At 45.4% G+C, this 23,491-nt stretch overlaps 1 protein-coding gene across 3 annotated transcripts in view; it reads right to left on the bottom strand.

Moving 5' to 3' along the window:
- The window catches only part of PBX1 (PBX homeobox 1), a 285,065-nt gene that overhangs the window by 29,785 nt on the left and 231,789 nt on the right, over positions 1-23,491 (bottom strand). For 2 of the 3 annotated variants that reach the window (XM_045876813.3, XM_064593832.1), the window contains 5 exons: positions 21,553-21,743; positions 13,411-13,546; positions 9,410-9,569; positions 2,456-2,568; positions 994-1,083 (listed from right to left, as the gene is read on the bottom strand). In XM_045876813.3, the coding sequence (XP_045732769.1) occupies positions 994-1,083; positions 2,456-2,568; positions 9,410-9,569; positions 13,411-13,546; positions 21,553-21,743 (690 nt within the window). The remainder of the gene's footprint in view (positions 1-993; positions 1,084-2,455; positions 2,569-9,409; positions 9,570-13,410; positions 13,547-21,552; positions 21,744-23,491) is intronic. The other variant, XM_045876815.3, reaches the window with a different exon arrangement.

The raw sequence follows: 23,491 nt of genomic DNA, 5'->3' as shown, positions 1-23,491 counted from the left end.
CGCCTGAGTCGTGTCTGATTTGACCAACGCAGGGTCGAAGGAGCCCTCACCTCCCCCACTGCACACTCTACCTCAATTAGTATAGACTAGGATGACATTAACACGTCATGCCTGCCTTTCTCTCATCCCATCCCCAATTCATTTGAATCATAACACCAGAAACAAACAACCACAACAAAATCATCACCATCAATCAACCACAGTTTTCTTCTATAGTTCTGAGCCAATGGTCCTACTGGAGCCTCCTGCCACCTCTAAAAGCCCAGGAAATGACCCCTGATGTAAAGAACAGCCTCCTTTTCCAGGCTGCCTCTTGCCCTCGCTTGCTGTCACCGCTGCTGAGATAGCGGACGATTGATCTGAGAAATCAAGTTGGATTGCTGTCCCAAATCTACATTCGGTTCTCCTTGTGTCTGTCTGATCGATTTCACTCTGTGCGACACAGCTTGTCGCTATGAATTTTCATGCTAGTCAGAAGCCGCCAGCGCGCCCAAGAACGAGGAGAGGGTCCCGGCGCCCCTCCCCGTCCCTTCCACGTCCCCAGCCTCGGCGTTAATTTCTTTCTGGTTTCCGTCCTTAGCCAGACTGGAGAAAGGCGCTTTTTCGGACCACAGACCTGGATGCAGTAGATCTGGGCTACCAGTTTTCCTGCCCGGGGTCCCCGGGCCCCGGCTCGTGGTGACATTTCCGACCGCTGTTGTGTCACCTGGTTCAGCAGGCGCCTCTCAGCTGCACGCGAGTGGCCGCAGGTGCCGGGTGGACACTGATTGGGTGTGACAGCCCTCGACGCCAGCTGCCCGCGTGCAGCCTGCCCGTCGTCACTTGCTTGCGGGGAGAACGCCGCCGATGGCGTGGCCGATATGGAAACGAGAAACTAGGGGACGGTAAAGCTAAGAGAAGTCCTACTAAGTGGCATTCCGAGCCCTACGGCTTTGAAATAATTGGTTATGAGAGAATAAAAACAAAGGGGGTGGGGGAGCCTTGTTTTCTTACACTGATGCCCTGCGGACTGTACATCTGACTGGCTGCGAGTCCGTCACTGTATCCTCCTGTCTGGCTGATAACATGGCGAAGGGTATCCACCTAAACAGATGAACAACAACAGAGAGGAGATTAGTCAGGGAGATGCAGGGGGAGGGAGGCAGAGCATCATCACGCACGCTACCGCGTGGGCGTGCCGGACCGACACAGTCCTGGCCGAGGTATCCTTCCCGGGAGGGGGCCGCTGGGAGGAGGCCGGCCTCTCTAGCTGCCAAATCCGTTTTCCTTTCTGAGTTCAGTCAGTGAGACAGGAACACGGTCAAAGGCACCTGGGATGCCCACCACTGAAACTAACCCACAGTGCTGCAGGAGACGGCGGGGGCTGGAGGGCAGGGGGCAGTGAGAGGGTACAGAGTGAAGGAGCTCCCCCGCCCCGGAGAGATCACCCTACATCACCTCACCCTATGCAAGTCCAGGCTCTGTCTGGAGGGGGCTTGGGCAGCCGCCTCCCAGAGAGAGCAGTATGTGACTAACACTGTCCTTGTGAGGACTCAGGTGATGGCTAGCTGTGTGGTTGCTCGACCAGATTGACCACGGCTCCTCATACTTGTCCCCAGGCCGTGTTTCCTGAATCACTGGCCAGGTGGTTTCTTCCAGGCATGAGGTGCTTCCTGTTGCACATGCAGGGTGGGAGACTGGGCTAATGGGGCTCAGAACTTCCCTAGCCATCTGACCCAGAGCATTCGACTTGACCCTCTCACGGCAGGCTCTGTGCTGAGACAGTAGGCTGGCTTCCTGAGATGTAGTAAAGGCAGGCTGTTCGCTAATGGGTGCCAAGGGTTTACACCACACGACCTGACTTCGCTTCCCAACATGGGCTCTGACTCTTGACCAGAAACCCAAGTCCCTCAAGGATGATTGAGAAGATGAGTTTAGTCAACCTGGCCAGGTGTTTTTAAAGCTTGAAACGAAAATAGGAGATACAAAGGTATTTGCCTACTCATCAATTACCTCCTTATTTGGCAAATATGGAGTGTGGGAAACCCACAAACAAGAGGGAGACCTACAACGTCAGACAACGGACTGAACTCCTCCTCCCTTTCCCTTCAGCGAAGAAAGAATACTCTGGTTCTACGTGCCCGATGGGCCTTGACCACCTCACCCTGTGCTTGCTTCTCTCCTGCTTTCCCAGTGTGGCTGACAAGCCAGAGCCAAATGCATTCACAAAGTGTGGACGAGATTCCCCATGACCATGGTTGTCTTTGGTTTGGTTTTGTCGTTGGCAAGATTTTGTTTCTACATTTCCCTCTCTCTCTCCCCCTTTCTCTCTTCCTCTCTTTCTCTCTCTCCCTCTCTCACCCTCTCCCTCGCTCTCTCTTCCTCTCTCTCTGGACAGGACTGGCAAGTGCCAATACAACCGAGGGCTCTTGGACTCCAATGCATTCACCTGGTGGCACATTGGCTGGGTCCCTACCTGTGACTGCACGTTGGCTCCAACCTGGGCCCCTTGGTAAGAGTCCCCATTGAGTGACTGCACGCCCATGAACAAATCTCCAGAGTTTGACATGTTAAAAGAACTGGAAGAACCTGGAAAGGAAAGAGTGAGGCACCTGAATCACAGAAAGGAAAAGGCTCAACCCCTGCAACTAACAGCCAAGAGGAAGAATGACATGCAAAGCAACCCCCCCAAATAAATACTAAAATAAAAATAACATCAACAGAGTCTGGTTAGTAGCATGAAGAACAGAGCAAGCAATAAAGGGTGCATATCGCTCGTGTTATGTGAAGCCACATCTTACTGCAAGTTGCCAATAGGACTGTGTCCCCTTAACGACTTCAAGCTGAGAAAGGGAGTATTTATTCGCATTTATTCTTCTCAACTTAGTCTATTTGAATTGGAAATGGTCTCCAGGACCTCTCTTTCATGCCCGCAAAATTCTAGGGGTTGCCAGGGGACCACAAGCTGAAGAATATGGGCTAGTCAATGGTACTTCCGTCACCATGATGGAGCACACGAGCTATTCGGCTGGTTTCCAAATATGCTATTGCCAACCCATCTGCCCTCACATGGGAAGCAGCCCTGGTGAGGGAGGGTGGGGAGTGCATGAAGGCAATGCCACACATTAGGGCTGGCCCCGGGATGGGGAGTCCATTGACATTCCTGATTTCTAGAAAGAAGGTTAAGCTCCTTGCTGGGTGGCAAGCAGCCCAAGAGAGGCTCAAGGACTGCAAGAAGAATGTGAGAATGGGGACGTCTTCCCTTGCCACCTGCTATTATGGAGGAACATGAAACAGAATAATGGGCCCGGAATTCTGAAGCATGCATGAAATATGAAATGCTAATAATAACACTTACGATAATAATAAAAGTGGGTCTCAAGAAGAGCAGTCAACCATCTGCTTTTCCCTCCCAGAGAAGAAGCCTTCTCCCACATAGTTAGCCTTCAGGCAGCACCCAGGTTGCACTGTGATAAACCCAGCCCACCCTCAGCCTCAACACAAGGGCGTGGAGAAGCTTCTTATTATTCTGAAGTCATCGTGCAGCTCAGCGCATTAGGAAAGAAAGCTCAACGTGCAGGGTTTGGTTAAAACATGACATTAGCCTAGAAAAGGAGAGACCTTAGGGACCCAGGTCAGTTCCACTCTATTTCCAACTCTGTCTTGCTCAAATTGTGCTCTTGTCCTCACATTTTGACAGCCATCATCCATGCGGGATCACCCAGCAATGATGCCCCAGCTCTGACACTTTCTTAATCTCCCAAGGTAGGGAATTGCGCTCTCCTAGAGGTCTAGCTCCTGGAGCTCAAGAGAAGGCTTTTTCTGTGCCATAGAAGAATCACTTTACTAGCAATGAATTCTGCACTCTGCCACTCTGCTCTATGCTGAACTGCTCATAGGATCCTCATACTTCCAAGGAGGGAGCCATTCTGAAGAACCAAATGGTTCACTTGGGGAGATCCTCAAGGTAGGAAACATCTCTGTTTTTCTTTGTTTTGGGGATGTCCACCCACACGCAGGAACTAGCTAGCTCTTGTACTACATAAGCTGATCCTCCACACTCTGTTGTCATGGGGAGAAGGGAACGCTTTCTTTGTGGGGGCGGGAGGGCGACTCGAGCCGGCCTGCATGTCCTATCCACATCCTTCTCAACCTTTCTTTTTATCAGAGCTACAACCTAAATAATAAGAGCCATTTTGTCATCATTCTTACAACACATGCTCACATTTAGATGGCATTAGAACCAGGAATTGTTAGCTCCAGGACCCCAAATTATAATTGTTTATATAATATCAGAACGTTTTGCCCCCCAAGAGTATTCAGTTTGATGCCCAGATACTTTCTTTCTCTCCCAAATACCATATAGCATACCCACACTCCTTATGCCTGGCTGACGGTTTGCTGGAAATGAGCACGCAGACTGAGAAATGGGAGAAACCCCCAAAGGGCTGCATTGGTGCCAAGGAACATGGCGTCCATGGAACCATGAAGGTATGGGATGTGCCATTTACAAGATACACACTGCAACTGACACAGATGATTTAAAAAATATATGTGCATAGATAAATTGTAAACATGTCTGGCTGCCTAACATACATAGAGATAAATATGTGCATATCAATGGCCTTCACTTCACGTACAAATGCATTTGAATCAGAGTAATTGCAGGAATCGTCCCTGTGCTCTTGCCTTGGCTATTCTGGCACTTTGTTGTCTTTGTACGGCCCTGTATTACATGACCACGGCTTCCGACTCTCTGATAAGTAACTAGAAGCAGGGATGGCTCTGAGAAGAGGCCAGGGGCCACGGACACCACAAGAAAGCAGACAGAAGCCCGTGCAAAACTCGAAATAAGGAGAAGACATGTTCTTCATTGGGCACTGGAAGGGAGAAAAAACTTATCACAAAATGGACAACTTCCTGAGAAGGACGTATCCTTGACGGAGAGCGAATGGGCTGTCTTGGAGGTGCTGCGAGGTCTCAAAGAACCCCGACGGAATTACCTGGCTTGCGGAGAAGGTCCGTCAAGAACCTCAGCGGCAGGTGGCTGGAAAGTCATCAGCAATTACTGGAAGCACATTTTAAGATGTGCTCGCCAGTTAAAAGGTTCTGAGTTTGGAGTGGGAAGGGAGGCAGGTGGCTCGTGTAAGCTGTCACCCGGACATCTGGGACACGTACGGAGCTAAAGCTGCACTCCACGGGAAACAACGGATCACCTCTGGATCCTAGTGCACTGGTTCCAGCAAATATGATGACGTGGAGATGTGCTAACATCCATTTTCACAAGGTCATTTCCTGAAGGCTGCATTTCTACTCTAAATTAGGAGACTTCAATTTGTTCAGGGAAAAAATAAAAATAAAACAACAATTCACTTCATCATCACCCAAAAACCCCAGAATACTAATGATAAAATCTGAACTTAGAGCAAGGTTTCTGGACATGGGTACTATTGACGTTTGGGGCTGGAAAAGGGCTCATCGTGGAGGAACATTCTCTGTACCGCAGGATGGTGGTCAGCCACATCCCTGACCTCTAGTCACCGGAGGCCAGGAGTACCTGTCTCCCAAAACCCTGACGACCAAATGTCCCCTGAGGTACAAGTTCACCCTGTTGAGAACCAATGACGTAGAATAAGAGAGGCTTTACTTTTTCTTACTGAGGAACTCAAAGGGTTTAAAGGGATTGGCTTGTTATTCCTCGGAGCATTTTTATGAAGCAGATGTATGACAAGCATTGCCTTCATTTTGCAGTTTTGAAATCAAGGCTCCTGAGAGACTGGGTGGCAGCCGATCAGACTAGACTCTCAACACCATTTGGAGGCTCAAAAGATGGAGCCTCTTTGCTAGATACAACTTCATTACGTCTCCCGCTTGCTTCTCTTATCTTCCATGATTATTCCCCTTCCAAACTCCAAAAATCATTGTTACTTTCTACCCAGGACAAGGCCCAAGACAGAAAGGCTGTCTGGTTCGACGGGAAACCCCTTTAGAAGGTGCACATGGCAAGGTTCTAGAGTTCCAATTCTGGCAGGCTGTGTTTTCATTTTCTACTTAGAAATTAAGGGAGGAAAGAGCACAGCAGAAAACATCCATGGGATACATTCTTTCACTTGGTTTAAAAAAAAAAATTCTAAGAGTTCCTATGGATTTACTAAGTGTCAGCCAACCTCCCTGGATGTGTTACCTCCTCTCTAACTGTGTGTATTATATACATAAACTTCTCTTAGGAAGCCAGAATCTAGGGGGTTTTAATATGATCATCTTCCCCCAATCCAGAAAAGTGCCAAACCTTCTATCAGGGGCGTGACAAATATGTACAAGGGCTTGCCCCTAACTAAGTAGTGCCAGAAGAAAAACTTTCACGGTCGAGCCTGCCGATGTCCTTGATACACACACACAGAGCCAGCAAAGGAAGATTCAAAGCGGGGGAGGGAGTCCTGAGCCTCAGTAAGCCTGCGATTGCTTCGCTAATGACAGAACCGAATCAAATATCAATGTCGATGCTATGCCACAGCAAACATCTGCAAGGCCCAAGCCAATTTCCTTCTTGGATGCTAAAATGTTCTCCAGAAGATAACCCAACCTTCCAAAAGGGGCCCCGTTTTTCTGAGACCTTACTCCTGCTTTTCTAAGTTCATCAAAAATAGAAATGAGAATGTGTCCCTGTAGGTGACTGCAGAAGTATGGACCCAAGGTTATAACGATTGCTTCAAATGGCCCCCATTTTTGCTTCTTTTTTTTCCTGAAAACTTAATTTTCTTCTCTTCCTTCTATTCTCTCTCTTTGTTCCAGCCATTCTGCCCGACTCTGCTGGGGTCAAATATGAAGCATGCCAAGGATCTCTCTTTACATGCTTGCTCGTCCCCCACGGGTCCTCGCCCGAAGTGATTTTAATGAATTATGCTTAAGGAAATAGGAGATCAGGCATATATCAACAACTAGGAATATTCAGAAGTGACCTAAATAAAGACACTGAAGAACTGCTTGTCCACACAAAAGCCTCTAGAGGGAAGAAGATTTACTTGCCAAGTACCTTCTTTGCAATAGAAATGAGTATGTATATTTAGTAAAACTTCTGGGAAAGAAAAAAATACCCTGCTTCAATATTAAGGATATAAAAAGTTCCCAGGTTCCAGAACTCTTAGACTTCCAACTTAGCCAAAATATATTTTCACATATTAACCTCTTATTTAAAACTTGTATCTATTTCAGTGATCCTTTACCCTTTGGAATAATCAAGGACCTAATACGCAACATCATAAGCACCCTATGTGAAAAGTTTGAACACTTTAAAGTTCTCACTTCATCTGTGCAATGCTTTGGGTTGTGATAAGAGCAAAGGAAAATACAGAAAAGCCTGTGTATAACTTTTCTGCTAAAACGTTAATGAATGAAAATCCCACGCTATTGCACATACACAATAGTATTTTCTTTTGTCTCTACTGTAAAAAAAAAAAGCACTACAAAGGGTTCCTCTGCATATTATTTCCAACAATTTAGGCACAACTGGAAGGCTTAGCTCAAATTTTCCATAATAATTTACTTTGTGCTTAGAATAGTCACCTAAGTTTAAGCTAGCAGAAAAATTCTTTAGAAAACTGTAATCATTGACTGACATTCCAAGAGAGCCAAAATAATTCTTAAACACAGAGTGGGGGGTTAAAATGCTTACTTTTTCTCTTTTTAAGTGCTTTAGAAAAGAATAAAAAGTTACGGCTTTAGTAATGAAGGGAGTGCACAGGGCCCTTCTAGGGACTAGTCATAAATCATGCTCAACCATCTGCAATGCAGATGTATCAGGGACAGGAAAAAGTCATTTTGATATCTGTTTTGCGTTATGACAACCTTTGCAGGAGTGGTGAGTGTGTTTTTGCTAATGTTGACAGGACTGTACTTCTTCCAAGACAAGTGAACACGTCTGCCTAGCAGCGCGATTCAACCAGTGTTGCCGGGAGTCTGAAATGCTTAATAGCTGACCAGATGGGGAAGAAGGAAACTCTCTGGTTACTGAGCCTCTTAGCCTTTATCCTTTGTCAATCATGCCAGGAGGGGGAGAGAAGGAAATACACACACACAAACCTCAAAAAGTAAATATGCTCCTCAGAGTTACCCAACCTGGTGTGCTAGGAAAAATATATAACCAGACAATTCACTACACTGTCTTACCATGTCCATGCTTACAAAGCCCAGGCCACTCTTCATGCATGATTCCATTTAAACAAAAGAAGGCCATGGTGGTACAGCCCAGTGACTTGGGAGAACCTTATAACAAATTAGGGCATCTAGAAGCTCACAGAAGACGTTAGAGTGTGGAGCCTTACAGGCCTCCAGTAACAATCCACCATAAGGTAGAAAGAGAATTTATTTTAGTGAACAAATAAGCTTCGGGGTCAAAGGCACTTCCCAGAAATGTTAGAAATTAGATTTTTAATCATCTTATGGTCAAACACATTTAAATTTGCGACCCTTCAAGTTGGAGGCATCCGTTTTCTTAGATGTGCATCCCACCCCCAAAATCAATGCAGCTGGTTCATTATAATGAATAATCTGAGACCAAAATTATTTAATAAGGAAGTATTTCTGGGTTTCCCTTACCAAAAAAACCCCCCAAAAAGTACCAACATGCCTTCCATAGCATACAAACACTAAGGTTATCCTTTATGTATTATCGACTATGTTTTTTTGTGTGTGTGTGTGGAAATTCAGAACTGATGGTACTAGGCAAACCCCAAAATATATTATGTGTTAGCCTAAGCTCTGAAGTTAGTGATATAATGCACATTTACTAAAATAAAACCAGGGGCAGAACACATGACTAATATTATAATAGGAAGACTGGAATCTAAACAATGTGAATTAATGACCAGCAATGTTCTTCATAGTTTACATAAAGAAACCAACAAAATGAAACAGTGAAGAAAAGCAACTCTAAACAATGTACAGCAGTCATCCCAGTCTGGCTTTGCAGACCGGAGCATTATAATGAGGAATATTCCTGCAGAGAATGTATGCTAGCAGGTCACCCAAACAGTATGTGATGGGAACAGCAAAATAGACAAGGATAAAAACTTTTTATGAACCAGACTAAATGCCAGAGCCCCCAAGGGACTATGTCCAAGTATTAGATGTAGCTCACTGTCATCTTGGAAAGGAGAATGTGAAGGTCTTTTCATCAAAACCAGCCAATTTGGGTCTGTTCAACTTAAACACATTAGCGCAAACCTCCAGACAAGCCCATCTTATAAATAGTAAAACACACTGCTCTTTGGAAATGAAAGGAAACGCCCCAAGCGGCATCGACAACAAAAAGGGACAATCAAATGCGTAAGTCAACCAATCGGAAACCTAAAGAATGAAAAGAAAACCCCAGTGTAGGAAAAGCAAGTAAAAAAACGGAGCATGATCCCCCCAAATCAAAGAAGAAACTAACCAGCTGAGTTAGGAGTCGAGGGTGAGTTAGCTTGGCTTCCATGGGCTGACACATTGGTAGCAGTGACAGCCGTTTTGGCAGCATAAATATTGGCTTCCTCTTGAAATTTACCTATGTTCTTCTTGTACCGGATTCGCTTATTTCCAAACCAGTTTGATACCTGGAGCAGTTAAAGAGAAGAGGAGAAAGTTAACATTCTGTCCTGTGCAAACATCTCAGAGGAAAATGAAGGTACTGGGAGGGCTGGAGGCAGGCTGCACGGGCTGATCCTATTCTGATTTCGAAACATCAATGAGAAGATCTGAAGGAAGGGCACCGAGAGGGACCCTTGCACACAACGCAGTTCTCCTGCTTAATACAACACCATTTAGCAAAAACAATGCAGCAGAACATCCTACGGAGGAGCTGCTCATTTGGATTTGGATTTGGACAATTTTAGTTCAGGACAAGCATTTTAAAATTGCTTACCTCTTAAGAACACGACACCAAAATAAACAGCATTTCAGGAGAAATGTTACTTATCAACGCTAACACTGACTTTGAGCAATCAAGAGGCACAGACTTGTAATCATCCATACAAATCCGTATCAACATACAGGTGCTCTCACTGAAGGATTAATTTCAAATTTTTAGAAGTTGAATAATTGCTAATATGGACTAGATTCTTAGCTGCAGGTACTGTGGACCTTAGGATCAAGATAATCCGATTGGATAGTTTTCACCAAGTATTTTGAGCAAAGCTTGATGTTATCTACAGGAGGAAAAACTGAAGCATAGCAGAGATTAGTCCTTTGAATTCCAGGCTTTAAATGTTAAAGCCAATACACAAAATAAACCTAATTTACTTTCACTTGTTAATTTATTTCCTTCATGTGGCTCACAGCAGCCGTCCTGGCTTCATTCTGCATCCCCGTTCCCTTTATACCAAGACCCCTGCCAGACACAAGGGGCGACGCAGTTAAATTCAAGTTTTACCCCCGTCATTCCTGCCTTACGAGGAACGCTTTATACCCCATAGTCCAGATGTGATTTCAAACTAAAATGTTGTTGTTGTTTTTTTTTAATAAAATTACAAAACAAACTATGAAGCTGGTGAGGGAAGAGAAAGTTGGTAACACATGTACCACAGCTGACACGTAGTTTCTCTTTACCCGAACAATGGCCGATAAAGGACGTTTTTGTAAAACCACAGTTACCTTTTAAATGCATTAGCAAAAGTTAAAAATCCTATAAGGTAAGCCCTCCTCTGCCTGTGTGGCTTACGCTACGGGAGGGAATGCCAAGCCTTTGTTATCAAAACCAAACCATACCATTGCAGTATTAGTAAATGAGAGGAGAAAAATTCAATGAGAAATTGCTTGAGTCATTGTAAATGCTGGTGCCTACAGGAGAGCAAGGGCCATTTTAGGACCACTGCATATCTAATTCCCTTCCCAAACTCATGCTTTCCTTGTTATAACTTTCACTATTTGTATGACGGAGAGGAAAAGAGGCAGGGAGATTTTTCTAAGGTAACTGGATGTGTTGGAAAAAAGGGGGAAAGATGAAGGTAGTTTGGGAGGGCTTTAGAGAAGGAAAGAAATGCCTGAGGTCTAGTTAAATAAGCTACTTGAGAAGACGAGAAGGAACATGTTGTGGGAGTGAGTCTCTTCTCAACGAGAAGAACAGACGGGTGGGCAAGATGCTTGGTCAGTTCAGGCATTCCCTACATGGCCCACGAGGTGATACTGGATGTCCTGAGCCATGTACATAATCAGTGCTTTCATTAATTAACTTGCTGTTCATAGTCACGGAAGGTCTGCCATGTGCTAGGCACTAGGGACACAAAGAGGACAGACACAGTCTGAGGCAGGTAATATGGAAAAAATAATCAGTTTTCTGGGGAGAGTTTGATCACATTTCAAACATGTTAAGTTTGAAGAGCCCGGGCAGAGCCATGGCAAAGTCCAGTGGGAAGGAAGACACATGAGTCAGTCTTAACTGACTGAGCCACCCAGGGGCCCCAAGATGGGGGGGTAATTATTAACCAAAAAAACTGACAAAAACAACAAAAAACCCAAAAAACAAAAAAGAAAGAAACAGCCCCAAAATGGCTACAATAAAAAAAGTCCAAAATCAGGATCCCCTAGATTTGGGAACTTAAGGGAGATTTAATAAATCATGTGGTCCAACAAACCATGATTGGCAGATGAGATAACTAGGACCCAAAAAGAGGGAGTTCCCTAAAATCTCACAGTTGACTCCTGACAAAAACATGTTCCTAGACAAATGCTTTTGTTATTGTATCATATCATACTGTCTCCCAATGGGACTTGTTTGGCAACAGTGGAACAGCTCTGTTGTAGTTGGGAGGGAGTCATGTGATGGGGAAGGAAGAATGGCATGGCCTTAGGGTGGGTGAAGCAAAGCGAAACGTGATACAGTATGTAAATATTCATTTTAATGGACAAACTATGTGCACCTGAGTTTCCATAACAAAGGAAGTGAAAGTTGCTGGAACAGGCCGGGATTCCATCTTTGATCTAGATAGAATACAGACTAACTCCAGAACAGTTCCTTCTACCTTCGATAGGGATTTAGAATTCTGAATCCCAGAATTAGAATTCAGACAGTCTAGTGATTTAGTTCTACTTTAGAAGCAGAAGATTCCATGTATCAAATTTACTGATGGTCAGTTAGTGATATGGTTCATGCCTGGAACCATTCCTCAAACAGGCAGCAAATATCAAAAACCATCAAATATCTTTTCTTGTGGACAAGGGATCTAAAGTTGGACAAGAATGGTTAGAGACCTAGATAAAACCAGGTGACGGGAGTTTGACCACTCATGTTCTGCTTTCCTAGGGTTAAGACTGGAACAACCTTCACCTGGGTCAAAGCACCTGCGGAAGGTCTAAGTTGAAAGGGTTGGTGTTTCCAAGACTGCTGCAAAATCCCCCACAGCCTATTGGGGGGGCCCTGGTGAGCTCTTCATTGCACACACTCTGTGTGGAGGTCTATATTCTGACTGGACCTAACTGAGCTTAGCTAAGCACAGGTTGGTGGGATCAGCAGGGAGTAACGGAAGCCAGGATTCAATTCAAGGAAGTACAAATGCTCAGTGTATACAAAACAGCATCTGTTTTGCTTGGAAAATGCTAAGTGAAGTTTCTTGCTACAGTAGGCTTCTTTCCCCCACTCCCCTACCTCTTTTATGGAAAGGTCAGTACATATTGGTTCTCTTGCATGAGACCTATTTCAGAGGAAATTTCTCTGATAGCTTTCAGAACCATCATTACTGTTCTCAGCTAGAGACCAGGGGTGGTATTTGAGGTTCAGATTAAATAAGAAGTTTTGGACAGATCCCTTGAGTAGACAAAATATAAATACATATAAATATTGCCTACTTTTCTACTTCATACTAATGTTGAAGACTCCAGGTCGATAAAAATGTCTTACCATGTACCTTTCCACGTCAAAGGCATCTGTTATGGTTATTGCTCTTTGTGGAAAAGGGGCACCCAGTGACATTTTGTGCAACCATTCCAATGCAATCATAGTGACATGTTAAAATTCCCACACTCCATCAGTTACAGAGCGAGCACATCAAGAGAAGACATTTGAGTCCCTTTCCCTGAAAAGTTCCATTCACTGACTCTTTCCTGGGTTGGGCACAAGATGGGCTAAGGAATGGACTGTGTTTGAGAAAAAGAGTATGAGAAATGCGGATAGCTTTCCAAGGACAGGCAAGAACCTTGACCCATTTCTGAAGCAACGGAGCATTCAATGGGAAGAACCCTACCCCTGTTTGTCTACTGTACTCTACTTCTCCCACTTCTGCTGGTCCCTCTCAAGTTTGTCCAGGTACTTACCTAGAAACTCTCCTACTTAAACACCTCACGTGCTTCCCTTGCCATGTGAGGGCTTTAGCAAATGGAACCTGCAAGGCATGAAAGCTCAGTAAAGCAACACCTCTGAGAGCAGAGCCAGGCTACAGGCTGAGCCTTTGGAGGGCTCCTCACCTGGGACACTGTGATGCCACACTTCTTGGCTAGCTCCTCTTTGGCTTCCTCACTGGGATAAGGGTTGCTGAGATGGGAATAGAAATATTCATTCAGGATTTCTGTCGCTTGCTTGTTGAAGTTCCGTCTCTTCCGCCTTCATAAAGAGAAAAGAAAGAACGACAAAAAAAAAAAAAAAGTTCACACCAAATACATATAAAGAGGGAGAGACGGGGATCTACTTCTGTGAAAAGACAAATTTTTGAGCAAAAAGTGGATTAGAGGAAATTTGCACCAAGGGGCTGGCTGCCAAAGCCGTCACTGAAAGTATCTGTATGCTATAGAACCAAGGTATGAATTCAGGTCTGCTTAACTACAAAACCCAACCTCCTTCTTACGTACAAATTGCCTCCTGGCAATTACAAAGACTCTGGAGGCTTCCATTAAAAATAAGTTATTATTTTCCCTTTATTCCATTCCCAGGTAAATGCATACAGAATTTTTTTAAAGGCATCTGGGGAAGAGGGTGTGGAAGGCACTGAAATTAGCCCCCTGGACTGTGTGACCTCCCACAGAAGGAGACAAGTAGCACTTTTCAAGCAAGAACAGCGGCTAAATGGTAAAACAAAAGCCCACAGAAATCTCCTTAATACACAGGTTGCTGAAAGGAAGAGAACTACTTTTTGAATAAAAGCATTTTTGTCTTTAAAAAAAAAAAGTGCTAATTGAACTAATTTAAAGTGAGAATCATTTACTACCTCCTCACAGCTAAGGCCCATAGGCAGCCGGGGGAGCTGTTTGGGGACGCCAGGCTCACAGTAGAAGCTGGCTGGCCCTCCTCAAGGTGGTGGGGACTCCATCTTTAAATTAGCTCCATTAGCACTTTGCCTTTCTTGCTTTTATCAAAAGCTTTTTCCTTATGGAAGAGATTTCCAGAACATCCTTGGCTATGCCAGGATACAGGATTTCCCAATTTAGCCCAACAGAAAGCACGGAACAGCCTCGCTAGACAAGAAATTCAGCTAATATTGTATTTTCAGGGTCCCACTTGGATTAATTAACACAATAAAGTACCTGATTTTACCAGATGAACACCATCTGTCCATAGGTATTAACCACATCTGTCCAGACTATGCCAAGCCCAAGTCACTTTCCCAAATCATGCTGAGTTTCTGGGTCACCCAGCATCAGAAATTGGGCAGAATGGATTAAAAAAAAAAAGCCCAACTAAAAAAATAGGTATTTGTTAAAAGTCCTTGTCTGCTGGGAATTTGGGGGAAGATAGCCAAGCGGCCAACGTGGGCTCCAGGCCAGGCTTTAGATAACCTTTGGCTTCTTCTCTACCTAAAGAAAACAGTTGTCTTAGGCCTGGGGAACTGGACCCTGAAGGCTCCCCTAATTGGGAGAACCTCGGTTCATTCATTCAGCTGTCTGCATTAGCATCACACTGTATTTTTTGGGAGTCTTCCAACTGAGCTCAAAGGAAGCCTCCCTGGAATGAGCTGGTGGTACGAGGCCAGTGCCGACAAGCTGTTCCTGACTCTCTTCTCACACTGCTGTGCAACATTCTCTGGGTGGTCTCATCGACTCTGATGGGCTCCCTTATCACACTGCTCTCAGTGGCTGTCTCCATGGAGGGCCTTGGAAATCCCAAGATCAGGACTTTTCAGGACTTCAGGACACCTAGTGAAAATGAGACACTTCTGACCATAAGGTTCTTTGAGCTAGACAACTGGCTTTGGCTTGAAGTGGTATCAGCTTGGTGAGTTAACATTTGTGACTTCGAGCCAATCAAAAGCCTTGGGAGTTAGGTATCTGGGTGTTTAATGTTAAGGAATGTGGAGGTTGATCGAATAGTACTGGATAAATGCAGCATTTTAGGAATGAAACCTTTTGAATCAGAGTGAGTCAAGAGTGGGAGGTGTAGGCACTCCAGACACCGTTGCTAAATACCGAATGTGTTACCTCCTGCCCTGTCCACTCTCCTAAGGGTCACTGCCCATCTACCACCACAATCCCTAGGCACTTCCAACACACTCTGTATCTCCAAAACTCGCATCGCATTTCACCCAAACCAGCTCCATTGTCTTCCTTCCCCACATCACCATGGATGCGGTACACTGTGTCTAATTTGTTCATCCATCCATTCATTCAAATATTTGAGTACCTAGCAGGTGCCAGAACCTAGGGGTGGTTCTTTTTTTTTTTTTATTCTTATGTTAATCCTCATACATTACATCATTAGTTTTAGATGAAGTGTTCCATGATTCATTGTTTGTGCACAACACCCAGTGCTCCATGCAGAATGTGCCCTCCTCAATACCCACCACCAGGCTAACCCATTCTCCCACCCCCCTCCCCTCTAGAACCCTGTTTGTTTTTCAGAGTCCATCATCTCTCATGGTTCGTCTACCCCTCCGATTTCCCCCGCTTCATTCTTCCCCTCCCGCTACCTTCTTCTTCTTCTTTTTTTTTTCTTAACATATATTGCATTATTTGTTTCAGAGGTACAGATCTGAGATTCAACAGTCTTGCACAATTCACAGCGCTTACCAGAGCACATACCCTCCCCAGTGTCTATCACCCAGTCACCCCATCCCTCCCACCCCACCCCCCACCCCAACCCTCAGTTTGTTTCCTGCAATTAAGAATTCCTCATATCAGTGAGATCATATGATACATGTCTTTCTCTGTTTGACTTATTTCACTCAACATAATACCCTCCAGTTCCATCCACATCATTGCAAATGGCAAGATCTCATTCCTTTTGATGGCTGCATAATATTCCATTGTGTGTGTGTGTGTATATATATATATATATATATATATATATATATATATATATACCACCTCTTCTTTATCCATTCATCTGTTGATGGACATCTTGGCTCTTTCCACAGTTTGGCTATTGTGGACATTGCTGCTATAAACATCGGGGTGCACGTACCCCTTCGGATCCCTACTTTTGTATCTTTGGGGTAAATACCCAGTAGTGCAATTGCTGGATCATATGGTAGCTCTATTTTCAACTTTTTGAGGAACCTCCATACAGTTTTCCAGAGTGGCTGCACCAGCTTGCATTCCCACCCCTAGGGGTGGTTCTTAACCCATCCTTCTGTCTTACCTTCATCAGATGAGGGGCCCCAAAGCAAATCCTGTCAGTTCTATTCTTTCAAATCCGACCCTTTTATTCCAGCCTATTGTCGCTCTATTTTTGAAATGGGTTCAGAGAAGCCACTCTCTATCATGTAATGGTCTGGCTAGTGCTGCACAGTGGTGCTTTCAGCAATAATGGGAATGTTCTAGATCTCTGCTGCCCAGGCTAGCAGCCACGAGCCTGCTTGTGGCCACTGAGCAGCTCGAATGTGGCTGGTGTAACTGGAGGGGTACATTCTGAAATTTTATTGATTTCAATGTAATTCAGTTTGCATTAACTTAAATTTAAAAATCAAATAGCCACTTACCAGACAGTGCAACTCTAGACCGATGCATTCCAGAAATACTTTCTGCAAGGCGTGAACTCACAGCCCTACCACACACCATCAAAAGCATGAAATGTCTCTCAAACCTCTTGCTTTAGTCTATTCTGTAATGCACACAATGTTTATCTTAAAAGGAAAATGATCTTCCCCTGCATATTTAAGTAAAATGGGGAAGGCACTTCATACTTATTCAGTGTTCACCCAGTTTGAGGAACACGGGCTTTAACAGTGGGGTCCTACTGTGTCCCCTGTCCCATTCAGCTCGTCCTCAAGAGAAGCACTAGAATAATTCTCCCAGACCATGGATCTGATCATGTCACAATAATAGTAATAGTAATGATAATAATAATAAAATATAAATACAATAAATAAAATAATAAATAATATATAATGTGGTGATCCTTAATATATTAAGGAACTACTGTGTGAATTATGGTGTGAATACCATATTCCAACCCTATACTAAGTTTTTTTTTTCTTCATATTATCTTATTTATTCCTGTGCATAGGATTAGCCCCATTTTACAGACCAGAGTCCTAGGGAGGATAGGCCACTTAGCCCGCCTTCTAAATGACGGCATTCCCTCCTTAAACAGCTCTCACGGTTTCTGTTTCTCAGGACAAATTTGAAGTCTTCACGGGTACAGTTAAGGGTCTTTAGTGGACCTGTCCTATCCCTAGTGCCGCATCTCCCCCAGTCCTAAACACGCTCTGCACAATTTTGTCTAGCCACATCATATGCTTGCTTCTCCATGCCCCCAAAGACACTCGTGACTTTTGTGCTCTTCACACCAACCTGTGTATTTCTCTCCCATAGCATTTGCCACAGGTTCACCTAGGTCTCCCCAGCTAAACAAGTTCCTCAAGGGAAGGAGCCACGTGTCCCTCATCTTTGAAACCCTAGCGCCTCACACATAGTAAGCACTCCAGCGAAGCAATGCTTGTTGATGTTGGCTTGCGTTGTTTCCCTTTGCCCATGGTAGTCTTTCTGTTTGGCAAACACCCTGCTCGCTCTGGGATCCCAAACTGTCTGCCCTCTCCCGCATTCGGCCCCCCCCTCGGGCGGCACTGGGAGAGGTACTTCACGAGGAACATGCCATTTTATGTTCACTCATCAGAGTGTCTGTTTGTCCCACACAATTATAAGCTCCTTGAAGGTAAGACCCACATTTATATGTGTTTTTTTCCCTCTTAGTTATTCTGGTGGCTAGCACAGCATCTGGCAGAGAATAAAACTCAACGAGATAAATCAGTCTAAATACAGGCCAGTTGGCCCAGACCTTCCTGCATGTCCTTCCCTCTCGTGGCCCGCCTTCCACTTTACTACTTCATTTAACGTAATCCCTCTCTCGGGGGGGTAAATGCAGAGGTGTTCTTCCAGCTGTTTATCCTCTTATTGTTGTCTCCAGCAAAATGTTACTGAACAGAAGTTAAAATTATTGCTTGAAAATCATTAAGAGTGTAAGTGCTCTCTCTCTCTCTCTCCCTCTTTCAACTGAGAAAACTGTGTTGAGGGTCCTGACAATAACTTTACCAAGTTTGATAGCACAATGTTTGGGCCATAGCATGAGATAATAAATGTAGAATGAATGAATGAATGAATGAATGAATGGGTGGATGGATGGATATTTTTTCTGGCACAATTAAGTCAATGTAAGGAAGAGAAAAGGATATGACTTGAATGGACAAACCTGGACCAAGTGCTTAGCTGAGGACTATGGAAGGCAGAATCCTAAAAAGGTACCAGATTCCAGCCTGGCATCCCCGCCCTCCCCCAAGTGTGGGTGGGGTTGTGACAAAGAAAGGATATCCATCCTGTTAGTTTAGGGAGATTAGGTTAAAACCTTAAAACGGTGAGATTCTCTTGCTGGCTTCCAGGAACAAAGCGAGCAGTGAAGACGCGAGCTGGCCAGGGGGAGAGAATGGCTTCCGGGAGCTGGGGACCTCAGTCCCACAACCACAAGGAACTGAATTCTGCCCACAGCGGGAATGAGCTTGGAAGAGGACCCTGGAGCCTCCGATGAGATCATGGCCTCTGCCAACACCCGGATTACAGCTTTGTGAGACTAGGGCTGAGGATCCTGTTCAACTGTGCCCAGACGCCTAAACCACAGAAACTGTTCAATAATATCTTTGTGTTGTTTTAAGCTGCTAAATTTGCGATAATCTGTTAGGTGGCAACAGAAAACGGAGACAAGGAGTATTTTGTAACAAAGTAGCACCATTCGACTCCACATGCCTGTGACATTACAATGACTAATGCTGTTACTAAGTCAAACTCCCCTTGTATTTCATTTGTCTTCCACCAAATCTTTCACTGATGAAGCCCTGCCCATCAGATACATGTGGCTTTCAGCACCAGTTTCCATTTCTGAGGTTTGTTTAGCTAGCTCTCCAACTACAGCACCGGAAGCAGTGATAGAAACTACCCCAATCACGAGGTCTGGGTAAACATTTCTTTTTTGAGCCCAGAAAGCCATTTGCTCAGCCGTCGGCTGGCATTTGGAGTTACACGCTTTCACCAATACCAAATATACCCTCAAAATAAGTGCTAGTAAGAATGACAGAAGCTGAGCTGTTTTAGTTCGGAGACTTGGCTCAGAGGCACTGAATCAAAGGTTGCAGCCGAAGCGGGAAAGAGACCCTCTCGTAAGTGATTGTTCTTCTGATGCCAACTGGAACCACCTAGGCGAAGGCTGGTGGAAGTGACAGGAACCGTGTACAAAGCTCGCCAAGTTTTGAGCCCGACCTTCAACTGCACACAGCACAGTTACCTCGAGCAGAAATCCAACAAGACAAGGATTTCTGCCTCTCCCTTCTCCCCGGGTTCTCTCTGGACGAGAATCCAGTCTGGGCCCGACTTTTCTCTTTTTCAATATCTGCCCACACAAATACCAACTCCATAATTTTAACTAGGGGAGTTTCCATGGGAATGGAAGCAACACACGCAGAGGGGCGGTGGCGGCCGAACGGGCACAGGACCTGGACAGAGGCCACCAGCCACTTGCACTCAACTGCTTTCAGGAAGCCGGGTTGGCAGCAGGTCGCGAGGCGAGGGAGATGCATGGGGGCCCTGCTTCAGGGACACTCTGCCTCCTTACCACCTCCCCCACCACCATGCCCAGCTGGATAAAACTCTTTGTGTGAACTTTCTCTTGACTTACCCTATAGAATTCTGGTGGCCCAGAGATGCATCTCGCTAGCTGGTACTCTCAACTCATATTCCATGTGACCCAAAACACACTGAATAAAAGGGAGTTTAGGAGATGCTAGAGAGTTTTAAAGAGGTCTGTGGACTGCAATAACCACAGTTGTGAACAGAGAGAAATACAGGTAAGTGAGCTGAATAATGCATGAGTTCGGGGGTGAACAACTTAATCAAGGAGCAGTGAATCTTTCCGTCTCATTGAAAAGGGACAAAACTGTAGATCATGAAATGGCACAGGACTCTGATACACGTTAAGTTCTACTAACTGAAATCATAGCCTGGGATGATTTTTAGGAATTGAAGTAATGAATGGTGACCTGCATTTATAGAAGCTGGCTAATATGAGGGCTGTCGATCGCGAAGGATGCCCACACCCTGAAAACATGTCTGCTAGATCAATGATCAAAACCTTCCTCTCGAGTATATGAAAGATAGGATTACCACCATCTTGCAGGCTGTGTATCAAAAATTAAAGAAACCAGAAGGATCTGGATAAATCCACTGGTCTAGAGAGTATGGGCCAAGAACTGATTACTGGTTCTCTGTTCTCAGTTTTTATCTTTTTTTTAAGAGGACCTCTCTTTCTTTTTTTTTTTTTTTAATTTTATTTATTTGTCAGAGAGAGAGAGAGAGAAAAGGCTTGATTGGGGGGAGGGGCAGAAGGAGAGGGAGAAGCAGGCTCCCCGCTGAGCAAGGAGCCCGACACAGGACTCGATCCCAGGACCCTGGGATCATGACCTGAGCAGAAGGCAGACGCTCAACTGACTGAGCCACTCAGGTGTCCCGAGGACCTTTCTATCCAGGGTTTCTTCGACTGAATTCTGTGAACTCACAAGTGAGGTCACGGGTGGCAATGCCAGATGGAAAACATCAAACCCTGATTGAAAATTGGGCACATAGCAGACCAGCCCTTGCTCCTCCGGACCCGTGGGACCAGGTCCTATTTGTCTTTGTGCTCCGGAAACTTAGCTCAGAGGATGCCACATGGCGATCTACTTACAAATATTTGTTGAGCTGAACTCAGTGCACTCTCTACCTGTCTGTAATGCAGAAAAGATCACAGCTCTCAAGCTGCACCATCTTTCTGGAGAACGTGGGTCACGGTGGCATCCAGTGAGCCCACCCCAGCCCAGAGCTACAAGACGCACCTGTAAAAGGGGTACTGAGCGGGATGAAAATGCTGTCCTTGCTCTCACCCACCTCAGTCATCCCTGCTTCTCACTCAGATTAAGCAGCAGGGGTAAGAGAAAGCATCCTCTCTCATCACACGGTTCCCTATTTGGAGTTGTCCAAAACCATTGGCTTATGGAGTCTTGGCAGCCTCCCTCCCCAGACCCCAGAAGCTTCTGCAGGCTGCCATTCCGCTGGGCCTTTGACATGGTGAAAATGCAGCTTTTAGAGAGGGCCAGGTGTGGGTCCCAACCCTGCATCCGGGATCCCCCCAGGGGACAGGTGGCCCTGTCGGTGACTCACCGCGCATCCAGAAACCGGGAGCGTAGGATCATGACGGCCTCGCATGTGCTCTGCTTGAGCTGCATCTGGATGGAGCTGAACTTGCGGTGAATGATGCTGACCATCCGCTCGATCTCCTTTGGGGAGATGGGCCTGGTCCGGCTCTGCTCCCGCAGGAGGTTCATCACGTGGGTGGTAAACTCGTTGCATGCCTGGAATGGCAGGACAGTAAACACCGGCGCGTGTGGAGGGTCCGGGCCTAGACAGAGGGCCGCGTGGACTTTTCTAGAGACTCGTACACGTGGAGACAACTCAGCTAGTCTGTGGGGGTTTTGTCACATCAGACGGATAAAATAAATGACTGGCCTAGAAATACCTTTCATCCTGTTTGACTCTAACTTTGGCCACGATTGAGATTTTTCTAAAGGGTAAAGAGAAATCTTAATCATTTTGTTTTCATGTATTTTAATACAGTGAAAGGTTGGGACCATGAATCTTAGTATAAAATACACCCCACGACCCTTTTCCCCAATGTTAACAGCTGAAGAGAGTTTGGGGTCAGATACGGCACAAACTTCTACCTTGCTCATTATCTCTGGTATATTAGAACCTCCACATGTCCAGTTTTGGGATGTGTCAACAGCCAAAAGATGGAATCATGAAATTAAAAGCTAATTCTTCTGGAAGATTTCTCATCCACCTATTTCTCCTTTCAGTTTTATTACCAGAATTCCCTCCTCTGCTGGCCTCCTGAAGACCCTCTATATCCACAACACAAGTTGGAATCTGTCCTCAGAGGCCTTGTAGAAATAGGATCAACACATGATGGAGAGAATTCAGGAGCCATCCCTGCAGAAAGGAAACCTCTCCAGTTAGACCCACATACCATCAGCTCCGGAGGTGGGTGAGGTTAAAGATCGCTTTGCCCCCCTCCTTATTTTCCAGGTGCGTAAACTGTGGCCCAGGCAGAGGAGGGCCTTTTTCCTAAGGCCCACGGCAAAAAGGGAGCAGTCGAGCCAGGACCTGAACACTTCTTATTGCAAGCTGGGGACTTCTGTCCTTTCCCAGAACCCAAACTTGCTCCTGTGCACACCACTAGCCTTCCTTGTGGTGACTATTACTTAACATTTGAAGTCTGCTTTCCTTAGTGGAGCCCACAAATGGAAATATCTATTCACGGGCTAACCTACAGTAATGTTATAAGACTATATTAGATTTGTAACGGAACAGGCAAGATGGTCTTTGACAGTCGAAGAACTAGGGACTCAAAGGGCTCCAACTTAATATCAACACCAGAAACACACTCATTAACAATAACACTGCATTTACAGCACAAAGCCTCTCCTGTCTGTCAAGAATGCAGGAACAATGACACATTCACTCCTCATTTCTCTAAGAAATCCTTCGAGGTTGGTCGGCCGAAGATACCTCGGCAGACACATCCACCGGGCTGCGTCTACACTGGGGACTGGGAGCCCTGGTCTTCGAGCCCGCCTCCATGAGTGTCTAGGCAAAGCCTTTCACCACTCGGTGCCTCATTTTATACATCGGAGGGATTGGGTTCAATCATTCCTACCCTTGAGCAAGGCCAGCAGCCGCCACGGTCTTGTACAGCGACCTGCGGATGAAGCGAATTGTGTCACGGACACAGTAGAGTGGGCAAGAGGGGCCTGGACGGCCTGCATACAGACGCTGTCTCTGGGACTCACTTTGCTGTGGGACCTTGGACAGTTACCTAACCTCTCTGGGACTTGTCTTCCTTATTTGTGAAACATGGGTGGCAGCACCCACCTCAAAGGGTATGGTAAGGGTCAGAGGAGTTACTGGGTGCGTGTCTGGCTGTGTAAGGATATATCCGGCGCCAGCTTCCCTCTTGGTAAAAAGAAACAGGGTCATGATTACCTTCTTTCTCCTCCGCAGGCCCATGCTGAAGATAAACCCAGAGATCAGGTCCATCTAG

The sequence above is a fragment of the Mirounga angustirostris genome, unplaced genomic scaffold (assembly GCF_029215605.1).
Source record: "Mirounga angustirostris isolate CCGP_5_RB_7025 unplaced genomic scaffold, mMirAng1.0.hap1 SCAF_6, whole genome shotgun sequence".
Lineage (NCBI taxonomy): Eukaryota > Metazoa > Chordata > Mammalia > Carnivora > Phocidae > Mirounga > Mirounga angustirostris.
This window is presented reverse-complemented; position numbering and strand designations above follow the sequence as displayed.